The following is a 19,796-nucleotide window of genomic DNA, read 5'->3' as shown; positions in this document are numbered from 1 at the left end:
TCCCGCCTCCCTTTCCTCCCCTCCCCCATGTGCATGCAGAGGAAAGGCCGCGTGCAGCTGCAGAGAGCCTTCTCTACCCCCCCACCAGCTGCATCATGGGAACCAGGATCTCTGCGCTGTGAGCCCACATCACTAAATCTGGTCCAGTCTGGCTTATGTGAGTCTTGGCTACTTACGAGGGTTGCTGAGATCACTCCTGTCCGCCTGGGGAAACCCGCCCGTGCCCAGCAAGTGAAGGCTGGGGAAGTCCGCTCCCAGGGTGGCCAGCTGAGGGCGCCAGAGGGCTGGCGTGGGTGCTGCGTGAGCTCCTTGGCCGGAAGGAAAGTCCTCGTCAGAGCCGTGTCCCAAGTAGGGCAAATGGAACAGAATGGCGCTTCTCTCCTCGAAGCCACACTTCTGCCTGTGCCAGATGAAGGCTGAGCACTTATGAAGTTCTGTGTTCTCTCTGGATCACAGGAGGCCACGGCGTCGGCCACCCATGGGACCTTGTGGGAACCGGGTCATGCAGCCGTGGCATCAGCACGTCGGTGTCTCAGCTGCCAGGGCAGCCCGGCTGGGCTGGAGCAGGGATCAGGCTGTTTCCGGTGCTGGGGACAGAGGCACCCCCTTGTTCCCAACCCACTGGGTCGTGGGGAAGCTCAGGAGCACCTCCCACAGGTGTTCACACAGATGCAGACAAGCCACAGGCGGGGGACACGGGCTGTGAAGAGTGGGGACATGCAACTGACAAATTCCCCTTCACTGGAACAAAAAGCCAGTGCCTTTTTGAGGAGGTGACAGCAGCAGACCGTCAGCCTGGGACAGAGACCAGTGACCCCACGACCAGTGCCTCCCCAGGACCACAGCACAGCCAGGACAACAGCCCCCCAGGACCAGTGCCCCCCAGGACCAGTTCACCCCAGGACCACAGCACAGCCAGGACCACAGCCCCCCAGGACCACAGCCCCCCAGGACCACTGTCCCCCAGGACCAGTGCCCCCCAGGACCAGTGCTCCCCAGGACCACAGCCCCCCAGGACCAGTGCCCCCCAGGACCACAGCCCCCCAGGACCAGTGCCCCCCAGGATCAGTAGGGGGCTTGGAGGGACTGGCCTCCTGCATCGGCAGGTAGGACGGGGGAGGGCCTGAGAACTGTCCTGAGACAGTGGGGACACATTCGTCTCCGCAGGTGGTGGGNCCCCAGGACCACAGCACAGCCAGGACCACAGCCCCCCAGGACCACTGCCCCCCAGGACCACAGCCCCCCAGGACCACTGCCCCCCAGGACCACAGCCCCCCAGGATCAGTACCCCCCGGGATGAGTACCCCCCAGGACCACAGCCCCCCACGACCACAGCACAGCCAGGACCACTGCCCCCCAGGACCAGTGCCCCCCAGGACCAGTGCCCCCCAGGACCACAGCACAGCCAGAGCCACGGGAGAAGCCTTGGGGAGGGGGCTTGGAGGGACTGGCCTCCTGCATCGGCAGGTAGGACGGGGGAGGGCCTGAGAACTGTCCTGAGACAGTGGGGACACATTCGTCTCCGCAGGTGGTGGGGCCTGGACTACTGGGGTGTGGCTTTAATCATAACTGTGACTGACATGTTCCCACCGAGCCCTGCTATGTGCCTGACCCTGCGGCTGGCACATCACATGAATTAGCTCATTGACTCCTCACAACAAGCCTCTGGAAAAAAATGCTTTCGCGGCACCTGGGGGCTCAGTCCCCCGTTGAGCATCCAACTCTTCATTTGGCTCAGGTCATAATCCCAGGGTCATGGGATCGAGCCCCGCATCAGACTCTGCACTGAGCATGGAGTCGGCCTCAGATATTCTTTCTCTCGCGGTCTCTCTCTCTCTGACCCTGCACATGTGTTCTTTCTCTCTCTCTCTCTCTAAAATAAAATTTAGAAAAAAAGCTGTTACTACCCCCACTTTGCACACGAGTAAAATTAGGCGCAGAACATCTAAGTAATTTGCTCAAGATCACACAGCTGCGAACCTAGCTTGAAGCAGGAATCATATAGGACATAAAGGGCAACAGATGTATTTTGGAGATCAGATACCTACCTCTTACTGCCACGGTCCGATGCCCGGGCTCCCCACGGAGGTTCACATTGTGCTGTGCTCTTTCCTTCTCTTTCCTTAGGCAAAAGGGACAGGAAGGGGCTGGGCCCCGGAACCCCAAGGCAACAGAGAGGGGTATTTGTGTGCATAAACCACATCTCCAATATCCGTGTAATGAACATGCAACACCTATCATGCGTACATAGCCGTCCTCATCACTCAGAGTCCCTGTGTGCACATTCGCCTGCTCACGAATCTATTTGTGACATGAACGCTGACCGCCGAGGTCCCGCCAGGCGACCTTCTCTTTAGAGCTCTCACACTGTACACAAGAGTCCTTGCATGGCCTGTTCACGGCCGCATTTCTCGTATGCGTGTGCTTTCCGTTGATTTCGCTGTTGAAAGGGTTCCCGTGCGCGGTGGGGAAGCGGGGCCGCTGGGCGAGAGGGCTGGGGTGTGCCCTGCAGAGAGAGCGCGTGTGTGCGTGAGCTGTGCCTGGGCAGGAGTTACCTGCCTGGCTGCTGGCGGTGGGTTCAGTTTAATGCGTCACTAATATATACGAAAACGAGTGTCGTTAGGCAGACACACATATCAAGCAAGGTCACGTATCATCATGGATGAAATCGGTTAGGAGGCCCTCGGGAACCTTGAACAGAGAATCAACGGTATGTAGAGACTCAGGAGGACATGGTGACTGTGTTGTGAATATATGGAGTAGATACTGATTCGCCAGGCTCTCTCCCAATTCTAGAAGCAGACACGCTGCTGTGCCTGAGGAACGGGCTTTCCGACAGGACCCCGCTGGGTGTCAGGACGAGAGCAGCCGGTCACCTCTGTCCAGACTCTCCCAAAGGAGCTCAGGGCGCAGCGGGCACCAGGCAGCTCACAAACATGAGTTTTAATTCCCACCAGGATGCTGTTAGGCATCTAACTATTGCCTGTTTGACAAACAGAAGAGTGGAAGGTCTTGAGCGCAAAGAGAGCCCCTCCAGGGTCGCACACCTGGAATGTCAACCCACAGGCGCCCTGGGACGCTTCCTGTTGTTCCCGCTGCCAAAGGCTGGCCCGTGCCGCCGCCTGTGAGCACCTCATGCACGTTACCTGAGCCAGGACGCTGAGGAGCCGGGAGACCAGGGTGGTGGGATCGAGGCCGGGAGCTGGCCTGCCCCTTCCTCTGCTCGGGCTGGGGGAGGGGGCAGCCGTGGGACCCTCTGCCGCAGTCCCACCCCCTCCCCGGCCAGCAGGGTCCCCCTGGAAGGAGACCCGAAGGAGGGAAAGAGAGGCAGACCCAGCAAAGGGGGTGAAGGAATTAACCTCATCGGAAGAGGAGAAAAGGAAGGTTGGTGGGTTTGAATGTCACCAGCTGTTTCTCCTGGGGCATCGATGACCCTCTGGTGGCCCACCTGTGTGTGGGGGGGGAGGGAACACAGCCGCAGCCACCACAGAGGGGCGCCCCGCGGCGACCTGTAATCCGCCGGTGGTGGAACGGGAGGCAGAGCATCTGACATGGGTTAAATCGGCCGAGCCCCTGAGCCCGGGGCGGAGGCCGTGGTGGTTGTTCAAGAACCCGCCCTTGGTTATCAGAAGGGTGGTGTAGGCTCGGCTCCTACAGCGCAGGGCGTGCTGCACCAGGAGACCCCCCTGGAGGAGGCGAGGCAGGGATGGGGCATGAGAAAGTTCCGAGAAGGATCCCCCATTTCTGCGCCCACAGAAGTGTGCCAGGGGCGCAAGCACAGGAGCTGCGGGCCAGGAAGTGCGCGAGACCAGGGCTTCCCCCAGCCCCGCACGCGAGGCGGCCCCTGCCAGTTCCGGGAGCAGAACCCCAAACTCTTGGCTCTGGTGCGGGGGCACTGCCAAGGAAGCCACGCGTCCCTGAAGAGCATCCTGGGCCTGAGGCGGTGTGGCGAGTGACGTCACAGGCAGCGGGCCACCTGTCCCGTGCCAGAGACCCCGGTCCCATAGGAGCCTTGTCTCCCTGAGCTCGTGAGTGTGTCATGAGCCAGACAGAGATACGAGACTGACTTGACTCAAAATAAGAGTCCAGGAGGGGATGTGGGCCCAGGTCCTTCCTTGAAGAAGCGCTTGAATGCAGAGTGGGCCCCACTGGTCTCCCCCCGACCCTGGAAGGGGAGGCCTAGGATTTCCGAGGTGGGAGGCGGGCCAGTGGGGGACACCCCGGCTAAGCCGCTGGGCCCAGGCCGGCGGCTGGCGTCGGGCAGGAGGGAGAGGCCACAGAAAGACGGGCCTGTGTCACCGGTACACCCACCCCTACCGAAGATCGCCAGGACCCCTTCGTGGAGATGCCTAGAATAAGGTTTTGTGCGCAAACCTTCCCCCGGGCTGGCACGGCCGCGGTAGAAGCCGTCAGCCTCCTCTCCGGACGGCTTCAGATGCGGCACTTGGAGGGGGAGACACGAAGCCAGCCGCTGGGAGGGCGCTGGAGCCGCCCAGCCGCCTCACACGCGGGAGGGAGACATGACTGCCCGCACCCCTGCAGAAGCCGTGCTCGGGGATGCATTCGATAGAAGCGAAGCAATTTTGCTTGCAGTCGGAAATTATATGTTACTCCAAGAGGCTTATTTTAATTGTTTATTTTTTAGGCTTAAAACTTTTTTTAATGTTTATTTGTTTTTGAGATGGGGGGGGGCGGTGGGGGAGACAGAATCCAAAGCAGATCCAGGCTCTGAGCTGTCAGCACAGCTCGAACTCATAAACAGCAAGATCACGACCTGAGCCAAGGTCTCAGCGGGCTTACCCGACTGAGCCACGAGGCGCCCCGCCTCCGAGATGTTTTCAGGGCTGATGTCACTTGAGTTTTTGTGCAAGTGATTGGGAACAGGAGTAACTGTGGATTCTGGAATTCCCTTACACGCAAGCCTTTACTGCTGCTGGGCGGGCTTCACGGGCCAGGCGGACCCTGCCCCAGCAGCTGATGCATTAGAGCCATGCACACTCATGCCTGTTCACACACACACTCCTCTCCCCCTCTCTCCACTTTTGTGTCAATGAAGCCAAGAGGAAATTGAGCAGATTTCAAGGATTTTCTTTATTTGAAGAAGCTGTATGTGGACCCAGAGGAAAGGATAGAGGCCGAGTCAGGAACTCAGGAAACCTGAGAAAGGATGGTGACTTCTCTTCATTTCCAAACATCCAGGGAACCCGCTGGGTTCTTGGGAGGGACTCCTCTTAATAATGACAATCTAGAAATGTGAAATGCCAGAAGTTTGAAATTTGCAGCGTCAGCGGTCTCCTGTCAACAGACTTCCTGCTGAGGGATCCCCCTCCCGGGGGTGAAGAGGGGTGCTTCTCGGGGGTCTACCCCCCCCCCGACCCCAGGAGCTAGCTTTTGTCCAGAATGACCCTTAGCAAAGGAATCGCTTGGAAGAGTCTAAGAGAAGGCTGCACTGTCTGGAGGACCCTGAGGTTCTAAAACAGGGACAGATCGTCCGTCACGGGCAGGGGCATCGACCCTCCAGCAAGGGCAGGGGCCCGAAGCCCATGTTGGGAAGGTGCCCGAGCTTTCCTTGGTGTGGCCAGACTCAGTGTCAGCAGACAGGCTGCAACACACGGGGAGGGGGCGAGTGGACCCTCCTGGGGTGGCACAGGGCAGGCGGCCGTGGGCAGGCCCGTGTGCCCCCGGGCGCCCAGTCCAGCACACGGCCCTCAGCAGCACCGCAAACAGGTGTGACAGTGAATGGGCGGTGTGACCAGCCCAGCGAGGACCCAGGGGCGTGGCTCAGGTGACTTGCTCTCTGCAGCCGTCACACAAGCCCCCAGTGGGAGCACTGGGCAAAAGCAGCCGTCAGTGTGGACAGCGTGGGACTCACCCTCAGAGCCGCTCATGGGGCCCAGGGGCCTGGCCTGGATGGTGGTGAGGCCAGAGCCGGCTCAGGGCCAGCAGCCCCCCGCCACGGCCCCGGCCCCCAGCCCGCCCCCCATGGACAGTACCCTGCACGAACAGTACCCTGCACGGACAGTACCCTGCACAGACAGTACCCTACATGGACAGTACCCTGCACGGACAGTGCCCTGCACGGACAGTGCCCTGCAGTCCCCCACCCTGCCCTGCACAGACAGTACCCTGAACAGACAGTACCCTGAACAGACAGTACCCTGCACGGACAGTACCCTGCAGCCCCCACCTTGCCCTGCACAGACAGTACCCTGAACAGACAGTACCTTGCAGCCCCCACCCTGCCCTGCACAGACAGTACCCTGAACAGACAGTACCCTGCACAGACAGTACCCTGCACGGACAGTACCCTGCAGCTCCCACCCTGCCCTGCACAGACAGTACCCTGAACAGACAGTACCCTGCACGGACAGTACCGTGCACGGATAGTACCCTGCAGCCCCCACCCTGCCCTGCATGGACAGTACCCTGCACGGACAGTGACCTCCAGCCCCCACCCTGCCCTGCACGGACAGTACCCTGCACGGAGATCGGGAAGAAGCACCAAGGCACTTCTACGATGTTGTCGGAAAAGCAGCACTTGCGGGACGCACACTCCTCGGGGCTGATGCCCGGGTACCCGCAGTTCCTGCGGGCTGAGACCTCCATGACGCACTCTTCCGACTCTGGTCACGCGGCCCCCGGAACCGGGAAAGGAGTGACACGGAGACCCGGTTAGGGTGGTGGGCTGGCGCAGCGTCTCCTCCCGTCCTCCCCGGGGGGGCCACCCATCTGTCTCCTCCCCTGAGCGCCCAGGGAGCCAGGCACCCACGGCCGCTGGCGGTGTGGATGGGTGGCCGAGGGTGCCGAGTTCCGCCCGCGTGGTGTGCTCTGTGCACACGACTCTCTTTCGTGCATGCCTTGGAATTAAAGACCTGCTGTCTTCCTGATGTGCACGGACGCAAAACTTCTCAGAAGAAAATCCTGGAAATCTTAACTGAATCTCTTACCATTTAGGGTCTATGTCTGAGCAGTTATGTGGATAACGTCCTATGAAATGCCTTCATTTCCCTTAAAACTCCATCAGAAGTCTTACTTTCCCAGCTGGGAGGCCCTGAGAGCTGGTTTTCCTCCTAACATAGTAAAACTGATGGGTTCTCACAAAAGCCTACAGAAGGGCACGGGGCTGGGGCTCCTGGGTGGCTTAGTCGGTTAAGCGTCCGACTTTCGCTTAGGTCATGATCTCGCGGTTCGTGGGTTCGAGCCCCTCGTCGGGCTCTGTGCTGACTGCCAGCTCAGAGCCTGGAGGCTGTTTCAGTCTGTGACTCCCTCTCTCTCTGACCCTCCCCTGCTCATGCTGTCTCTCTCTCTCCTAGAAATAGATAAAAATATTAAAAAAAAAAAAAAGAAGAAGAAGAAGAAGAAGGGCCCGGGGCTGACCCTGGGGGCTCCAGGTGTGGACCGCGGGCCAGTGCCCCCTTCTCCTCCCCTTTGGCGGCCGAGGCGGGCGTCCACGCACATGCGCCGGGAAGCCGGCCAGGGCGCGGGAGGAGGGCCAGCTCCCCTGCGGTTACCTTGCTTTGGGAGGGGGTGGAAGCACCAAGGGACCCCGGCGAAGTTGGAGTCGAAGCAGCACCCGGAGGCGAAGCACTGGTCGCTGGTGATGCCCGGGAATCCACAGTTCTCCCGCTTCTGGGGGGTGATCCGTGAGCACCGACAGGGGGCTGCGGGGAGAGGGGAGAGCGTGTCAGCCCTTCCCACCCACGCCCCCCGCCTGCCGGGTCCCGCGGCCACGCACGGAAACGGCAAAGCCCCGTCCCACCTGTATGGGAGCCATGAGATGCCCTTCTGAGAAACACGCGGGGCTCTGCAGAAATTACTTTATTAGTTAAACAAAAAACAAAAGAAAACACACAAAAAAAGAAGACCTGGAAAGGGGGCCATCAGCGGACCTAGGAAAAGTCAAAGTGAAAGGTGACCAAGGTGGGTTCCAGACGCCCGGCCCCTCTCCCCGGCTGGCCCACCGGCTCCTGTGTCACCCTGACCTTGTCGGGGAAGGACGGCTTTCCTGGAGGTGTCACACAGCCCCAGAACGGCGGGAAGGGTGCGCGAATGTGCACCCACATCTCGAATCTCAGGGTGCCTGTTTTATTACTTCTGCTCTCAAGTGAGCCCACTGCCCCCCAGGGGCAGAGACCCCCAGTGCACAGAGACCCCAAGGGAGGCACCGCAGGGAGCCAGCGGCTTGCACACGCCCGTGCCTTTTGGGGTCCACAAGAAGGTTTTCGGGGCTCCCTGGCCCCAGCGCTCCGTCGTCTAGTCAAGGACACCGAGCGACACAGGACGACTTCCCGGGCTCACTTACAAGGTTTCTGGGCCCTTGCGGGGGCCCACAGCCCCAGGACCAGGAGAATTGCCAAGAGCTGGATTCCTCGGGGTCCCATGTCCGCGCTGCGCCCCAGGGCAGAAGGCGCAGTTCCCGCTGCGGACCGGTGTTTTATAATCTGCTCTCTGTTTGCTCAGCAAGTGCAGATAACCTTTGTGTGTCCCCTGGGGCACTGGCCCTGTGGGCCCTTTGTTAGGAAAAGGGGCTGAGATAGCCCGCGGCTCAGGAGACAGAGCGGGGCTGCCGCCAGGGGCTCCGTGGCCAGGCCTCCCCCTGCCCCCCTGCCCCGGGCCGGGAGCCAGGTCCCGCCAGGACGCTGACGTGGAAAACTGGCCACGTGCACGCCTGGCACTGGGCACTCACGGGGGTCACACCCAGGAAGGGATAGGCCGTGTATGTCTCCTGATAAAGGAGGTGGTTTCAGGTTTGTCTGTGTGTTTTTTTGAAATATGAGGCCGAAGGTGACTGGGGAGAAGGACCCGGCAGCCAGAGGGATGGAGAAGCCCCGCCTCCAAGGCAGAGCCGACGCCTCCGGCTGCCCGTTGTCTCCTGCGTCTCCCAGTGTCCATGCGGGTCCGCCCTCCGTGGACGCGAGGCTGGCAAGTGGAAAGCAAGTGCATTTCAACGACCCCCAAAATGCTTTCGTTTTCCTTCCACGGGAGCCCTTTGTTTCTTAAAGACCTAAGTCTGCCCGCGCGGCAGTGAAATGCTCCGTGATAGTCTGTGCTTGGGATGGAGGGAGACCGAGAAACCCCAAGGGACAAAAAGGAGAGACGGGGGGGAGAGAGGAGGTCGTGAACCCCCTCCCCAGCCCTGCCCCTCGCCTGAGGTCTTGCAGGGGGTCACCCATCTGCAAATCACGGTCGAGCAGCCCGGGGCCCAGAGAGGCACAGAACCCCAAACCCGGTGTTCTCGGGGTCCAGAGCGGGCCTTTGTGCTCCAGGCCCTTGACCCCCTGGGCAGCCTCTGGGGACCTCTGAAACACTGAAAGTCAACTTCCCCATCCCGTGTCCCCATCATCTGGGTCACCAGCAAGACAAGAGCCCCAAGTGGCCACTGTCTCTGACTCTGCTTCCTCCCCCCCGCCAGAGCGTCCTCCGTGCCAGCCCCTGCTCTCTCACCCTCCCCTGCGCTAACGGAAGCCCGCGCCTTCCCGGCCGCTGGTCCTGGAAGAGGCACTCAGGGCCCAGCAGGGCACCCACTGCTTCCCGGCTCCAGGCTCACGGCACCTGCTTAGCTCGCCAGACGCCCGCTTCCGACCGCGGCCTCTGTCGGGGCAGGATCAGATCCCGGCCCTCACTGGTCCTGACATTCCTCTTTGAGGCTCTTCTTCTCCACCCCCTCTCACCTCCATCCTGCAAACTTCAGGGGTGATGTTGACTTTCAGTTCACATGGAAAACAGATACCAGCAAATGGGAACTTCCACAGACAGCGCTGGTGTGGATCGCTGCCCCTGACGCTTACGGAGAAACTGGCCCCAGACTGTCTGTCCCGACACAGGTAACTCGACACATAGGAAATAGGGTGTCGGGGTGCTGAGCGTGCGCAGGGCAGCGGCAGGCTGCGGGAAGGAAGTGGAGCGGGTGTCCCTCGATTGCCCTCGTTCTCTGCCTCCAGGCGCCATCTGGACCTTAGGGAGCAGGCAGCTCGTTGGGCTGCGGGGACGGCAGTGGGAATTAGAAGCCTCGGAGGCTGTGGATTTCAGGGGAGGGGTCCCCAAGAGGAGGGCGCTCCAGAAATGTGAGTGGGGGTCTCCCCGGGGTTTTACTGAAAGGCCACGCTGCCCACGCAGATGCAAGGGCAGGTGACAGCAGCCCTGGGGAAAGAATGGGCACTGAAGGGGGGGGGCGGCCACAGGGCGGGAACTGTCAGAGCTCTGACAGCCACCGGGGAGAGAGCTCGTTGGCCGTGTCGGGCATTCAGCAGGGACACAAAGGCCGTGCCGTGTCTTAGCTCAGGTGACCACATCACAAGGCCACAGACAGGGGGCCTTAACTAGCGGACATTTACTTCCCACAGTTCTGGAGGCTGGATGACCAAGCTCAGGCTCCCTGCCTGCGGGAGGGGAATGTTCTGGGGAGGCCTCTCCTCCTGGTCTGCAGATACCACTCCCCTGCTGTGTCCTTGCCTGAGAGACAGAGAGAGACAGAGACAGAGACAGAGAGAGAGACAGAGAGACAGAGACAGAGACAGAGAGACAGAGAGAGAGCAAGCTCTAGTGTCCCACCATGAAGACTCCATCCTCATGACCTCAACTCACCCTAATTACCTCCCGAAGCCCCACCTCCGAGTAATAATCGTATCAGGGGTCAGGACCTTAATCTTATGGGGACACACGTTCAGTCCACATTGTGCCATAGAAGTAGGCTTGATCTGGTTCTAGAGCAAAGGCACTTGGTGCCCACACGAACGGAACTTTAACACAAGCCCTAAAAGAATCAAGTTCACCTGGCAAGTAGATTAACTGCCTGGCAGAACCAGACTCAGCATTTGATGAGGGAAGACGCCAAAACCCAGACACACGACATTACGTCCATGACGTCCAGCCCCAGAGCAGATGTCACCAGACGTGTGAAGGAGCAAGGAAACGTGACCCGTGGTCATTAGAAAATGCGATGAATAGAAATAGATGCAGAAGTTGCATTAAAATGTTCAAGCATGTAAAGAAACATCAAAATATAATAAGAGAACACATTTGAAAATCTGAATGGAGAACAGAAACAAGAAATGAACCAAGTGGAAATTCTAGACACGAAAACACAGTATTTAAAATGAAAAAAAAAAAAATCCACTATTCGGGGTTTAGATTAGATGCTACTGAGGAAATAACTGGTTTGGGGTGCCCGGGTGGCTCAGTCACTGGAGGGTCCAACTTCAGCTCAGGTCATGATCTCACAGTTTGGGAGTTCGAGCCCCGCGTCGGGGTCTGTGCTGACAGCTCAGAGCCTGGAGCTGCTTCGGATTCTGTGTCCCCCTCTCTCTCTGCCCCTCCCCCGCTCACTCTCTGCCTCTCAATAATAAATAAACCTAAAAAAATTTTTAATAAATAAATAAATAAACATTTAAAAAAATAGAAAAAGAAATGGCTGGTTTATCTGAAGCCAGTGCAGCAAAAATTCCCCAGACTCAAGCAGAGAGAGAAAAGGGGCCGACAGTGAGCAGGACCTCAGTGACCCCCAGAGGCAATGTCAAGGGTTCTAAGTCGTGTAAACAGGGTGCCAACCAGCAAGAGAGGAGAGAAAAAGCGTTTGAAGAAATAATGGGTAATTTAGGGGAAAACTTGTTGAAAAATCTAAACCCATGTATCTTAGAAGCTCAACAAACTCCAACCAAGAGAAATACAAAGAGAACCACATCAAGGCAAAGCACACTCAGGTTGCTGAAAATGAGTGTTTAAAATAAATTCTTACAGCCACTGGAGTTCCCCACATACCTGAACTCAGGTGACTTCCCGCTGGGCCGGTGCAAACCAGAAGGAATGGAATGACAATTTTTAAAAAAATTTTTACGTATATTAATTATTGAGAAACAGAGCATGAGTGGGGGAGGGGCAGAGAGAGAGGGAGACACAGAATCTGAAGCAGCTCCAGGCTCTGAGCTGTCAGCACAGAGCCCGACGCGGGGCTCGAACCCACGTACTGTGAGATCATGACCTGAGCCAAAGTCGGACGCTTTACTGACTGAGCCCCCCAGGCATCACCTGAATGACAATTTTTAAGCACTGAAAGATCTGTAAAGACACAGTTGTATACTCAATAAGAATATCCCTCAAAGAGAAAGGCAAAATATGCTTTTAAAAAATGGATTTCATTTTTAGAGCCGTTCTGGGTTCACGGCAAAATTGAGCAGAAGAAGGCACAGAAATTTCAAACTTTTTTCTTTTTTTTTTTCAACAAACAGAAGCCGAGAGAATCGGCCACTTGCAAACCTGTTGTCTGGGGACTTTTCAAGGAAGTGTTCCAGGCTGAGGTTGCGGTGACCCCTAACGCAGGGCGTGAGTGGCCACTTCCCACCTGGCTGGATTCACTCCGTGTGGCACCTGCTTGGCTTCTGCGTGCACCTGGGTTTGTCACCTGGTCCGGTCCTCCGGAGGCTTTTACTTGGTTGATAGCACCTATCTCTCAAAAGTGCGGCACCGAGCAAGACTCTTTAGGAACTGTACCCACATCCCCGACTCTCTTAGGCTGCTGACAGTGTAAACACCTTGCACCTTCTTTTTTGTTTTTAATTATTTTTATAGTTTAATTATTTTTGAGAAACAAAGAGAGCGTGAGCAGGGGAGGAGCAGAGAGTGAGGGAGACACAGAATCTGAAACAGGCTCCAGGCTCCGAGCTGTCAGCACAGAGCCCGATGCAGGGCTCGAACCCACAAACCGTGAGATCATGACCTGAGCCGAAGTCGGACATTTAACCAAGTGAGCCACCCAGGCGCCCCACCTTGCACCTTCTTTAGACACACCCTGACCGTTCAGCCTGCCCTAACTCTGGGGCCACCTCTTCCAAGAAGAATTCACTTTCAGCCGACTGAAGACAGGAGCCCTTTGCGCCTCACCCCTGTTCTCCTGGCTCACTGCACCTCCCTGCACCCGTGTGTGAAGTGCATTTTCACTTTCCTGGTTCCTTTATTAATTGTGCTAAAGATAACATCTAACACTCCCTGCAGGCTGACTGTGTGCAAGGGGGTCTTCTAAGGATTTTATATGTTATATCTCATTAAATCCCTACAGCCATCCCAAGTGAGGGCTGAGATTAACCCCTGTTTTGTGGTCTGTGTAGGTAGAAGGATTTGCCAAAATAAAACAGCAAGTACCTCTCCTCACTTGCGCTGTGTCTCAGGAACCTGACCCAGTGAACACACGTGGCAGCCACACTCGCTGAGACGTGGGTGATACGTGGGAACCGAGGCAGGAAGTAGCCACCGAGTGTTGCCTTTGGAAACTGGTGCAACAGCCCCTGCACATGGGTGTGTGTGAATAATCCAGGCGTCCCCTCCCGCCTTCTGGCCCGTCCCCTCATCTGTAAGAGGAGAGGTGCAGTGAGGAAGTTTAAGTGCTTTGCGAAGTCTCACAAGCCCTCTAAAACCTGAGTAGGAGAAAACCTCACATTTTTAAGTTTATTTATTTATTTTGAGAGAGGGTGAGAGAGGGAGAATCCCAAGCAGACTCCACACTCAGCACAGAGCCCGACATGGGGCTCGATCCCATGAACTGTGAGATCATGACCTGAGCCAAAACCAAAAGTGGGATGCTTAACTGACTGAGCCACCCAGGGACCCCAATAATGTATCATTTTTACACTATCATGAGGGGAAAATGTATTTTTAAAATATAATTTATTGTCAAATTGGTTTCTATATAACACCCAGTGCTCATCCCAACACGTGCCCTCCTCCATGCCCATCACCCACTGGGAAAACGTATTTTTATTTCCAGCATTTACAGACCCAGCCACCCCAAATCCAGAAGAGCAGGGACCCCCAGCATCTTCCCTGGCATCCAGGTTCCTGCAGTTTGGCAGTGCTGATTAACAGATGAGCTGAATAAGGGCACCCCGGGGGGCTCAGTCGGTTGAACATCTGACTTCGGCTCAGGTCATGATCTCACAGTTCGTGGGTTCAAGCCCCGCGTCGGGCTCTGTGCTGACAGCTCAGAGCCTGGAGCTGCTTCGGATTCTGTGTCTCCCTCTCTTTCTGCCCCTCCCCTGCTTGTGCTCTCTCTCTCTCTCTCTCAAAATAAATAAAATATTTAAAAAACAGATTGGCTAAGTAATAGAATTTTTAAGGCCTGAAACTAAGTGTATCCATATTATAAAGAATGTGGCTAAAGCTAGAAGAAGAAATAAGCAAATGAGCCTAGGCTGCTAAGAATTTTGGTACAGTCGGGGAGGGAGTGGCATTGGAGATATCTTGATAACTTATATTTGAGAGATATAATTGGTCAGACATAAATTTTAGCAGTTTTCAATGTGCTGTGTGATGAAAGTCCTCCCTGAACTTCTCTGAAAGACTCTCGTTGCAATTTAAATTAGTTTAGGGGCACCTGGGTGTCTCAGTCGGTTAACTGTCCGACTCTTGATTTTGGCTCAGGTCATGATCTCACGGTCTGTGGGTTCAAGCCCGAGTATGGTTCTCCTTCAGTCTCTGCCCCTCTCCTCCTCTCTCTCTCTCAAAATAAATACATAAACTTTAAAAAAAAAAAAACACACACAAGATTTAGGGGCACCTGGGGGCTCAGTCAGTTGAACATCTGACTCTTGGTTTTGGCTCAGCTCATGTTTTCACAGTTCGTGGGTTTGAGCCCCGCATTGGGCTCTGTGTTGACAGCGTGGGGGCTGCTTGGGATTCTCTTTCTCCCTCTCTCTCTGCCCCTCCCCCACTCCCACTGTCTCTGTCTCTCTCAAAATAAATAGATAAACTTTAAAAAAATGTTTGACTGAGCCACCCAGGCCCTCCATAATATATCATTTTTACACTATCATCAGGGGAAAACATATTTTTTAAAAATAATTTATTTAAATTACTTTAAGATGTCTCTTTGGTATCTGAGTGGGTGCTTTGTTTTATTTTATCTGGTACCATATTGAGACAAGCCGTGATCTGGCCAACCTTAAAACTTAAAAATATTTGAACCATGCAGGTTACTACATGTCAAGGAAAAGCAGTACATTGTAATACAGTTGGCAAACTATGGCCCATAGGCTCATTGTTTTTTAAATAAAACTTTATTAGAAGACCGCCATGCCCATTCATTTAAATACTGTTTATGGCCACTTTCAAGTTACAGTGCAAGAGCCGATGAGTTAGACACAGACTGTCTACCCCACGAGACGTGAAATATTTACCATCTGGCCCTTTACAAAAAAAAGTCTCCCTACCCCGTATTATAGTCTTTAAAACTCTCTAATAGTGAATTTTAAAAGTAAAGATGGAGAGAAGTACTTGTATTTTATTTTATTTGTAAAGAAAATAAAGAAAATGTTATGGGAGCATGCCTCAATGGTTTTTTTTCCTTCTTCCATAATCCTGTCTTAAAAAACGATCCATTTGGCATATTGGTTGTTGGGAAATAATTCTCCACAATCTCTCATTTCTGTGCATGTGAACGAGACACTAACTATCCATGTGGCATAAGACCTAAAATCGAGGTTTAGGGGTACATGCCGCCTTGGCGTCTGGAGGAATTGGAGGGCGTCGAGTGGCCTAACCTCAAGTTCCCCTCCCCACTCTGCTCCCACAGATATGGCCCCCTGGCCAAACAGCCCTCCTTATCAAGGGACCGGACACAGTTCTGCTCACCCCCCAGCAGTGGGTTTCCGTCCCAGGCCAGCCGCAGAATTATTCAAACAAGCCAACCACACTCTCCTGTGGGAGCCACTCCACCCTCCCGTTTCTACAAAGCCTCCAGCCACAGCCCTCGGGGCTCATTATGTTCCGGATTGCAACCCATGTGGCCCTGCCCGGCGTGACGTCTTCCCCCCCGGGCTGAATGTATGTGACTCATAAACTGCTCTTGACCTCAGTTGTCCAATGTTTGCGTAGCAAACAACCGTGGAAGGTAGATACGATGTCTCCCTCCAGAGCAAAGGCAGCCAAGCTTCCTGCCCCTGAAGAGATTGGAGTCCCTGAGGTGGTCAGAGCTCCTCCCCAGCCCTCCCCTGCACTGCAGCCTGCTGGGTGTGCCCTCTCTGGGCCCGTGCATGTCGCCCCAGGAGGACTTGGGGCCGAGGGAGCCAGCACAAAGATGGTGGTGCCCGTGCTGCGGGCTCTACCGTGAGGAATAAAGCCCTTTGCCTCTGAACCAGGAATCTCCTAGCCTCTGCCTGCATCGGGCAGTCTGTCGGCTTGCGAGGAAGGTAAACTCAGCCCTTCCAAGTTCTCCACACCGACTGAACGTCCTTTCAACGTTTGCCTTTAGCTTGCACATCCCCAGCTTTTAGGCCGCTCAGTCTTGCTGACTCTATGTACGTGGCTATGTGTGGCTTTACCTGATTCACTCTGCTACCCGCAAATGGCCAGCTCAGAGCAATGTTAAGAGCTGAGAACAATTAAGAAATACCTTTAAGAACAATACCAATGCTTTCTGTTGCCAGCTGTAATCTTCTATCTGCTCGGACCCTTAAATGAGTGACTGTTCCCTAGTAGCCTTTGATACCTTCCGGTAAGTTCCAGTGCTGGGTTTGCCATGTGTGTCTCTCTCTCTCTTATGAGCTGATGCGTCCTAGCAGGCTCGCAGGCAACGAACATTTCCACCAGCCCCCCTCGTTTCCCCACACTCACAAAGGAAGGCGAGGCAGTTTTCTTAAGCTAACGATATCCTTCTCCGTGACCCCACACGTATGACCTTAAACCACAGCTTGGCTTCGAGAACTGGTTCCTGGTTTGGGCCTTCGTTCAGCATTTTCTGAACCGAACCCCAGTCCTCTGTGGGAGCAAAGGTCGTCTGCAGGTGCACTGCTGGCCACAGAGCAGAAAGGCCCATGGAGCAAAGCCGCAGAGCAAGACAAGTCCCTCTGTAGGCCTGTGAACGTCAAGAGTCGGGTTAACATCTGCACGGGCTGCCGGTGGGCGGGAGGGCCACACACCTGACCCCGCGTCGACCTGACCCCGAGTCATGGAATATTCACATGTCCTGTCCTGCTCTCTGCCGCTCCACCCGTGCGTGGCAACCAGGAGGAGAATCGGCGTTGTGGCCAAGGGGCCAGGCCACGGATGGTACAGGGGCCACACGCTCAGGCTTTATTGGAGAGAAGCTTGCGGGCGAGGGTGAGCACCTGAGGCCCAGCTGTAGCCCACGGTGACCCACGGAGCAGCCGTGACAGTAGTCTGTCTTTCTGCGGCTGACACATGGACCCCGTTTGGGCCCTGACAGGAGTCACGGATGGGTGCGTAATTGAGGGGTGTCAGAGAGCTGTCAGCCCGGATGTGCCCCGTCTGCTTCTGACGGCTTGGCCTTTCCAGCCCTGCCCATCTATGGTGACGTTTTTGCTCTTCCTTCCTTTTCAGCATGTGACGTGTCTTCCAGGCTACGACCCATCTCCTTTTTAAAAAAGCTTATTTTATTTATTTTGAGAGAGAGAGAGAGAGCACGTGAGCTAGGTAGGGTCAGAGAGAGGGGGAGAGAGAATCCCAAGCGGGCTCTGTGCCGTCCCCAAGGGTGTGGCCCTTTGCCGTGGGGGCCCGAGCTGACACACCAACTCCAGCTGAAGGAGAAAGCAGGGACAGAGTTATCTGGCTTCAGCGTGTCACTGGAGCCCCGCCAGCCTCGGGGTCAGGACACGCCCCCACCCCCACCCCCACCCCCGGCCTGGCCCCTCTCCACGGTCCCCCCGCGCCTGTCCCGGGAGCTCTACGTCACGCCTTCTGAGATTCCGGGTCTGCTCCAGGGCTGACGGAGACAACTCTCTTCCACGCCAGCTGTCTGCCTACAACACCCCCCATCCCCCCCAGACGTGAATCCCTGCCCAGGGAGGCTCCCTGCAGTGCTTCGAGGATGCGGAACGTTCTGGGAGTTCCCCTGAATTGCTGACTTCCAGGCTGGTGGGAAAAGGGCAGCATTTGGACGGGAGGGACAGCTTTGCAGGGCACTAAACGGATCAAGTTGGCATTTTAGCTTCACGTCTGGTAAACCCAAGACCACTTTAAGCAGACATATCATTCCGTTGCCTGTTCGGGAAAGCAAAATAGAAAAACCATAACTCTTCCCACTGCCAAGCGATGCACGCAGAGCAGTTGCCAGGTGGCCTCCTCTCCTCTGACAGGAACCCAGGGCTGTGACGAACGCAGGGCTTCAAACGGCCACCCTTGGCTGCTTTCCCCAGGCCCTTTAAGAGCCCAGTGTGAGTGTGTGTGAGTGTGTGTGTGTGTGTGCACGCGTGTGAGAGACACGTCCCTCCTCGTGCCTTATCAGCAGAACTGTTCCCACGAAGGCGCTTTATTGCCACAGCTGCCTGCTTCCCACCCCCTCCGGCACTTCAAGGACTCAAGGGGCCCTGGGTTGCCGCCACCAGGCCACCCGGATGCCTGCTGCTGGGAGTGGGGGGGCTGGGGGCTGCCCTGGGGCCTGGAGGGGCCTAGGAAGGGGCGGGGGGGGCCAGGGAGAGGCCAGGACAGGACCTAGAGAGGCCCTGGAGAGAACCTGGAGGGGCCGCAGGGGGGCCAAGAGGGGTCAAGTAGAGGACTGGGGGGGCTGGAGGGGCTGGAGGGGCTGGGGGGCTGGAGGGGGCTGGGGGGGCTGGGGGTCTGGAGGAGCTGGGGGGGCTGGAGGGGCTGGAGGGGCTGGGGGGGCTGGAGGGGCTGGGGGGACTGGGGGGGCTGGGGGAGCTGTGGGTGCTGGGGGGGCTGGGGGGGCTGGAGGGGCTGGAGAGCAGCCTGGGAGGGTGACCATAGGTCCACCCCATGGGCGGTGGTGACTTCTGTGTGTTCCCAGCGCTGAGGGCACAGCCCCTCTCACCGCCGCAGAGCCTCTCTATTCTGCCATGCCCCCTCCTCTCCCTCCTTGACCCCGAGGGGAAAGCTGCACCGCCCCCAGTGCCCCTGACCCCTGCTCCAGCCTCTGCACCCACTGTCACCCCTGGGGCTCCACAGCCCATGCAGCAAACCTTCAGGGAGCCGCGGGCCGCCAAGGGATGGAGGGACTGAGGGACAGAGGGACAGACACAGGTCGGCCTGCACTGAGTGTACCCGAGGCACTTCGAGACCTGGAGTTTTCGGGGTGCCCCACCCCTCTGATATGTCAGGACCCCGCTGGTGGCCTGAGTGTTCCCTCGCCCTCCCCGCAGCTGCAGCCCGCTGGCCGATTCTTAGACCCACTGCGATTTCCCACAAGGGTGGAGTAGCAGACACCAAGCCCAGCCTCCCTGGCGCCCCACCTCCCGGTCAGGGACAGCAGGACGTGAGCCCCCTCGGGAGGCAGGGCCGTCCCTGCGGAGTCCCGGGCTCTCTCTAGTGTGGGGTCCAGACCGTGGAGCCGAGAGCCCAGAGCCGCGCACTCTGGGTGGCCCACGGTGGGGGCTGGATCCGGATTTCCCCCCGGAATGTGCAGGGAGGGGGCCTAGCTCCACTGCCGGCCATCGGCCCCTTCCCTCCCTCACCGGGCGGGAATCTGGGGGAAAGCAAGGAAGGTGTGGACACAGCCGGTCACCTGGCCGGGGGCCCTGCCTGACACACCTCCAGGAGGGAGGCCCGTCGCTGCCGGACACCCCCAGCCACGGGAGCATGCAAGTCAAGGTCGACATGTCACAGAAAGTGCCACTTGCACTCAGCTCTCTGGGCGAAGGAAGGGAGACATCTCACTGTCCAAGCCCCCGCTGCGCCGGTCCCTACAGAGACCTCATCTATTGTCCGGCAAGTTAGGTCCCGCGTGACACGGGAAGGAACCGTATGGGGCTGCTCTGGGATCCCATCTCTTCCACCTCCACCTTTCTCTTGCTGCATCCTTGAAACCATCGGGAGACCTGGGGGGCCTGTGATTCATG

At 56.9% G+C, this 19,796-nt stretch overlaps 2 protein-coding genes across 2 annotated transcripts in view; both read right to left on the bottom strand.

Moving 5' to 3' along the window:
* Positions 1–1,525: 1,525 nt before the first annotated feature.
* Positions 1,526–19,796, bottom strand: part of TFF1 (trefoil factor 1) — a 30,448-nt gene continuing 12,177 nt past the window's right edge. The window contains exons 7-8 of the transcript XR_005530686.1: positions 6,554–6,555; positions 1,526–1,538 (exon numbers count right to left, since the gene is read on the bottom strand). The gene's annotated coding sequence lies outside the window, so the exon portion shown is untranslated. The remainder of the gene's footprint in view (positions 1,539–6,553; positions 6,556–19,796) is intronic.
* On the bottom strand, positions 5,155–8,382 carry TFF2 (trefoil factor 2). The gene is made up of 4 exons (XM_039245477.1): positions 8,303–8,382; positions 7,512–7,661; positions 6,477–6,623; positions 5,155–5,245 (listed from the first exon to the last, which is right to left on the bottom strand). The coding sequence occupies exons 1-4, from the start codon at positions 8,379–8,381 to the stop codon at positions 5,232–5,234; spliced, it is 390 nt and encodes a 129-aa protein (XP_039101408.1). The 5' UTR covers position 8,382; the 3' UTR covers positions 5,155–5,231.

The sequence above is a fragment of the Hyaena hyaena genome, unplaced genomic scaffold, assembly GCF_003009895.1.
Source record: "Hyaena hyaena isolate Hyena2069 unplaced genomic scaffold, ASM300989v1 scaffold_254, whole genome shotgun sequence".
Lineage (NCBI taxonomy): Eukaryota > Metazoa > Chordata > Mammalia > Carnivora > Hyaenidae > Hyaena > Hyaena hyaena.
The sequence above is the reverse complement of the archived record's forward strand: the minus strand, read 5'-3'. Positions and strand labels throughout refer to the sequence as shown.

Bases quoted from the DNA above. Each gene is read 5' to 3' on its own strand.
- TFF2 (XM_039245477.1), bottom strand. From the start codon at position 8,381: ATGGGACCCCGAGGAATCCAGCTCTTGGCAATTCTCCTGGTCCTGGGG. The intron at 7,662-8,302 runs GTAAGTGAGCCC...CTCTCCCCGCAG, and splicing joins CGCAAGGGCCCAGAAACCTT to CCCCCTGTCGGTGCTCACGG. The intron at 6,624-7,511 runs GTAACCGCAGGG...CCGCGTGACCAG, and splicing joins CCACCCCCTCCCAAAGCAAG to AGTCGGAAGAGTGCGTCATG.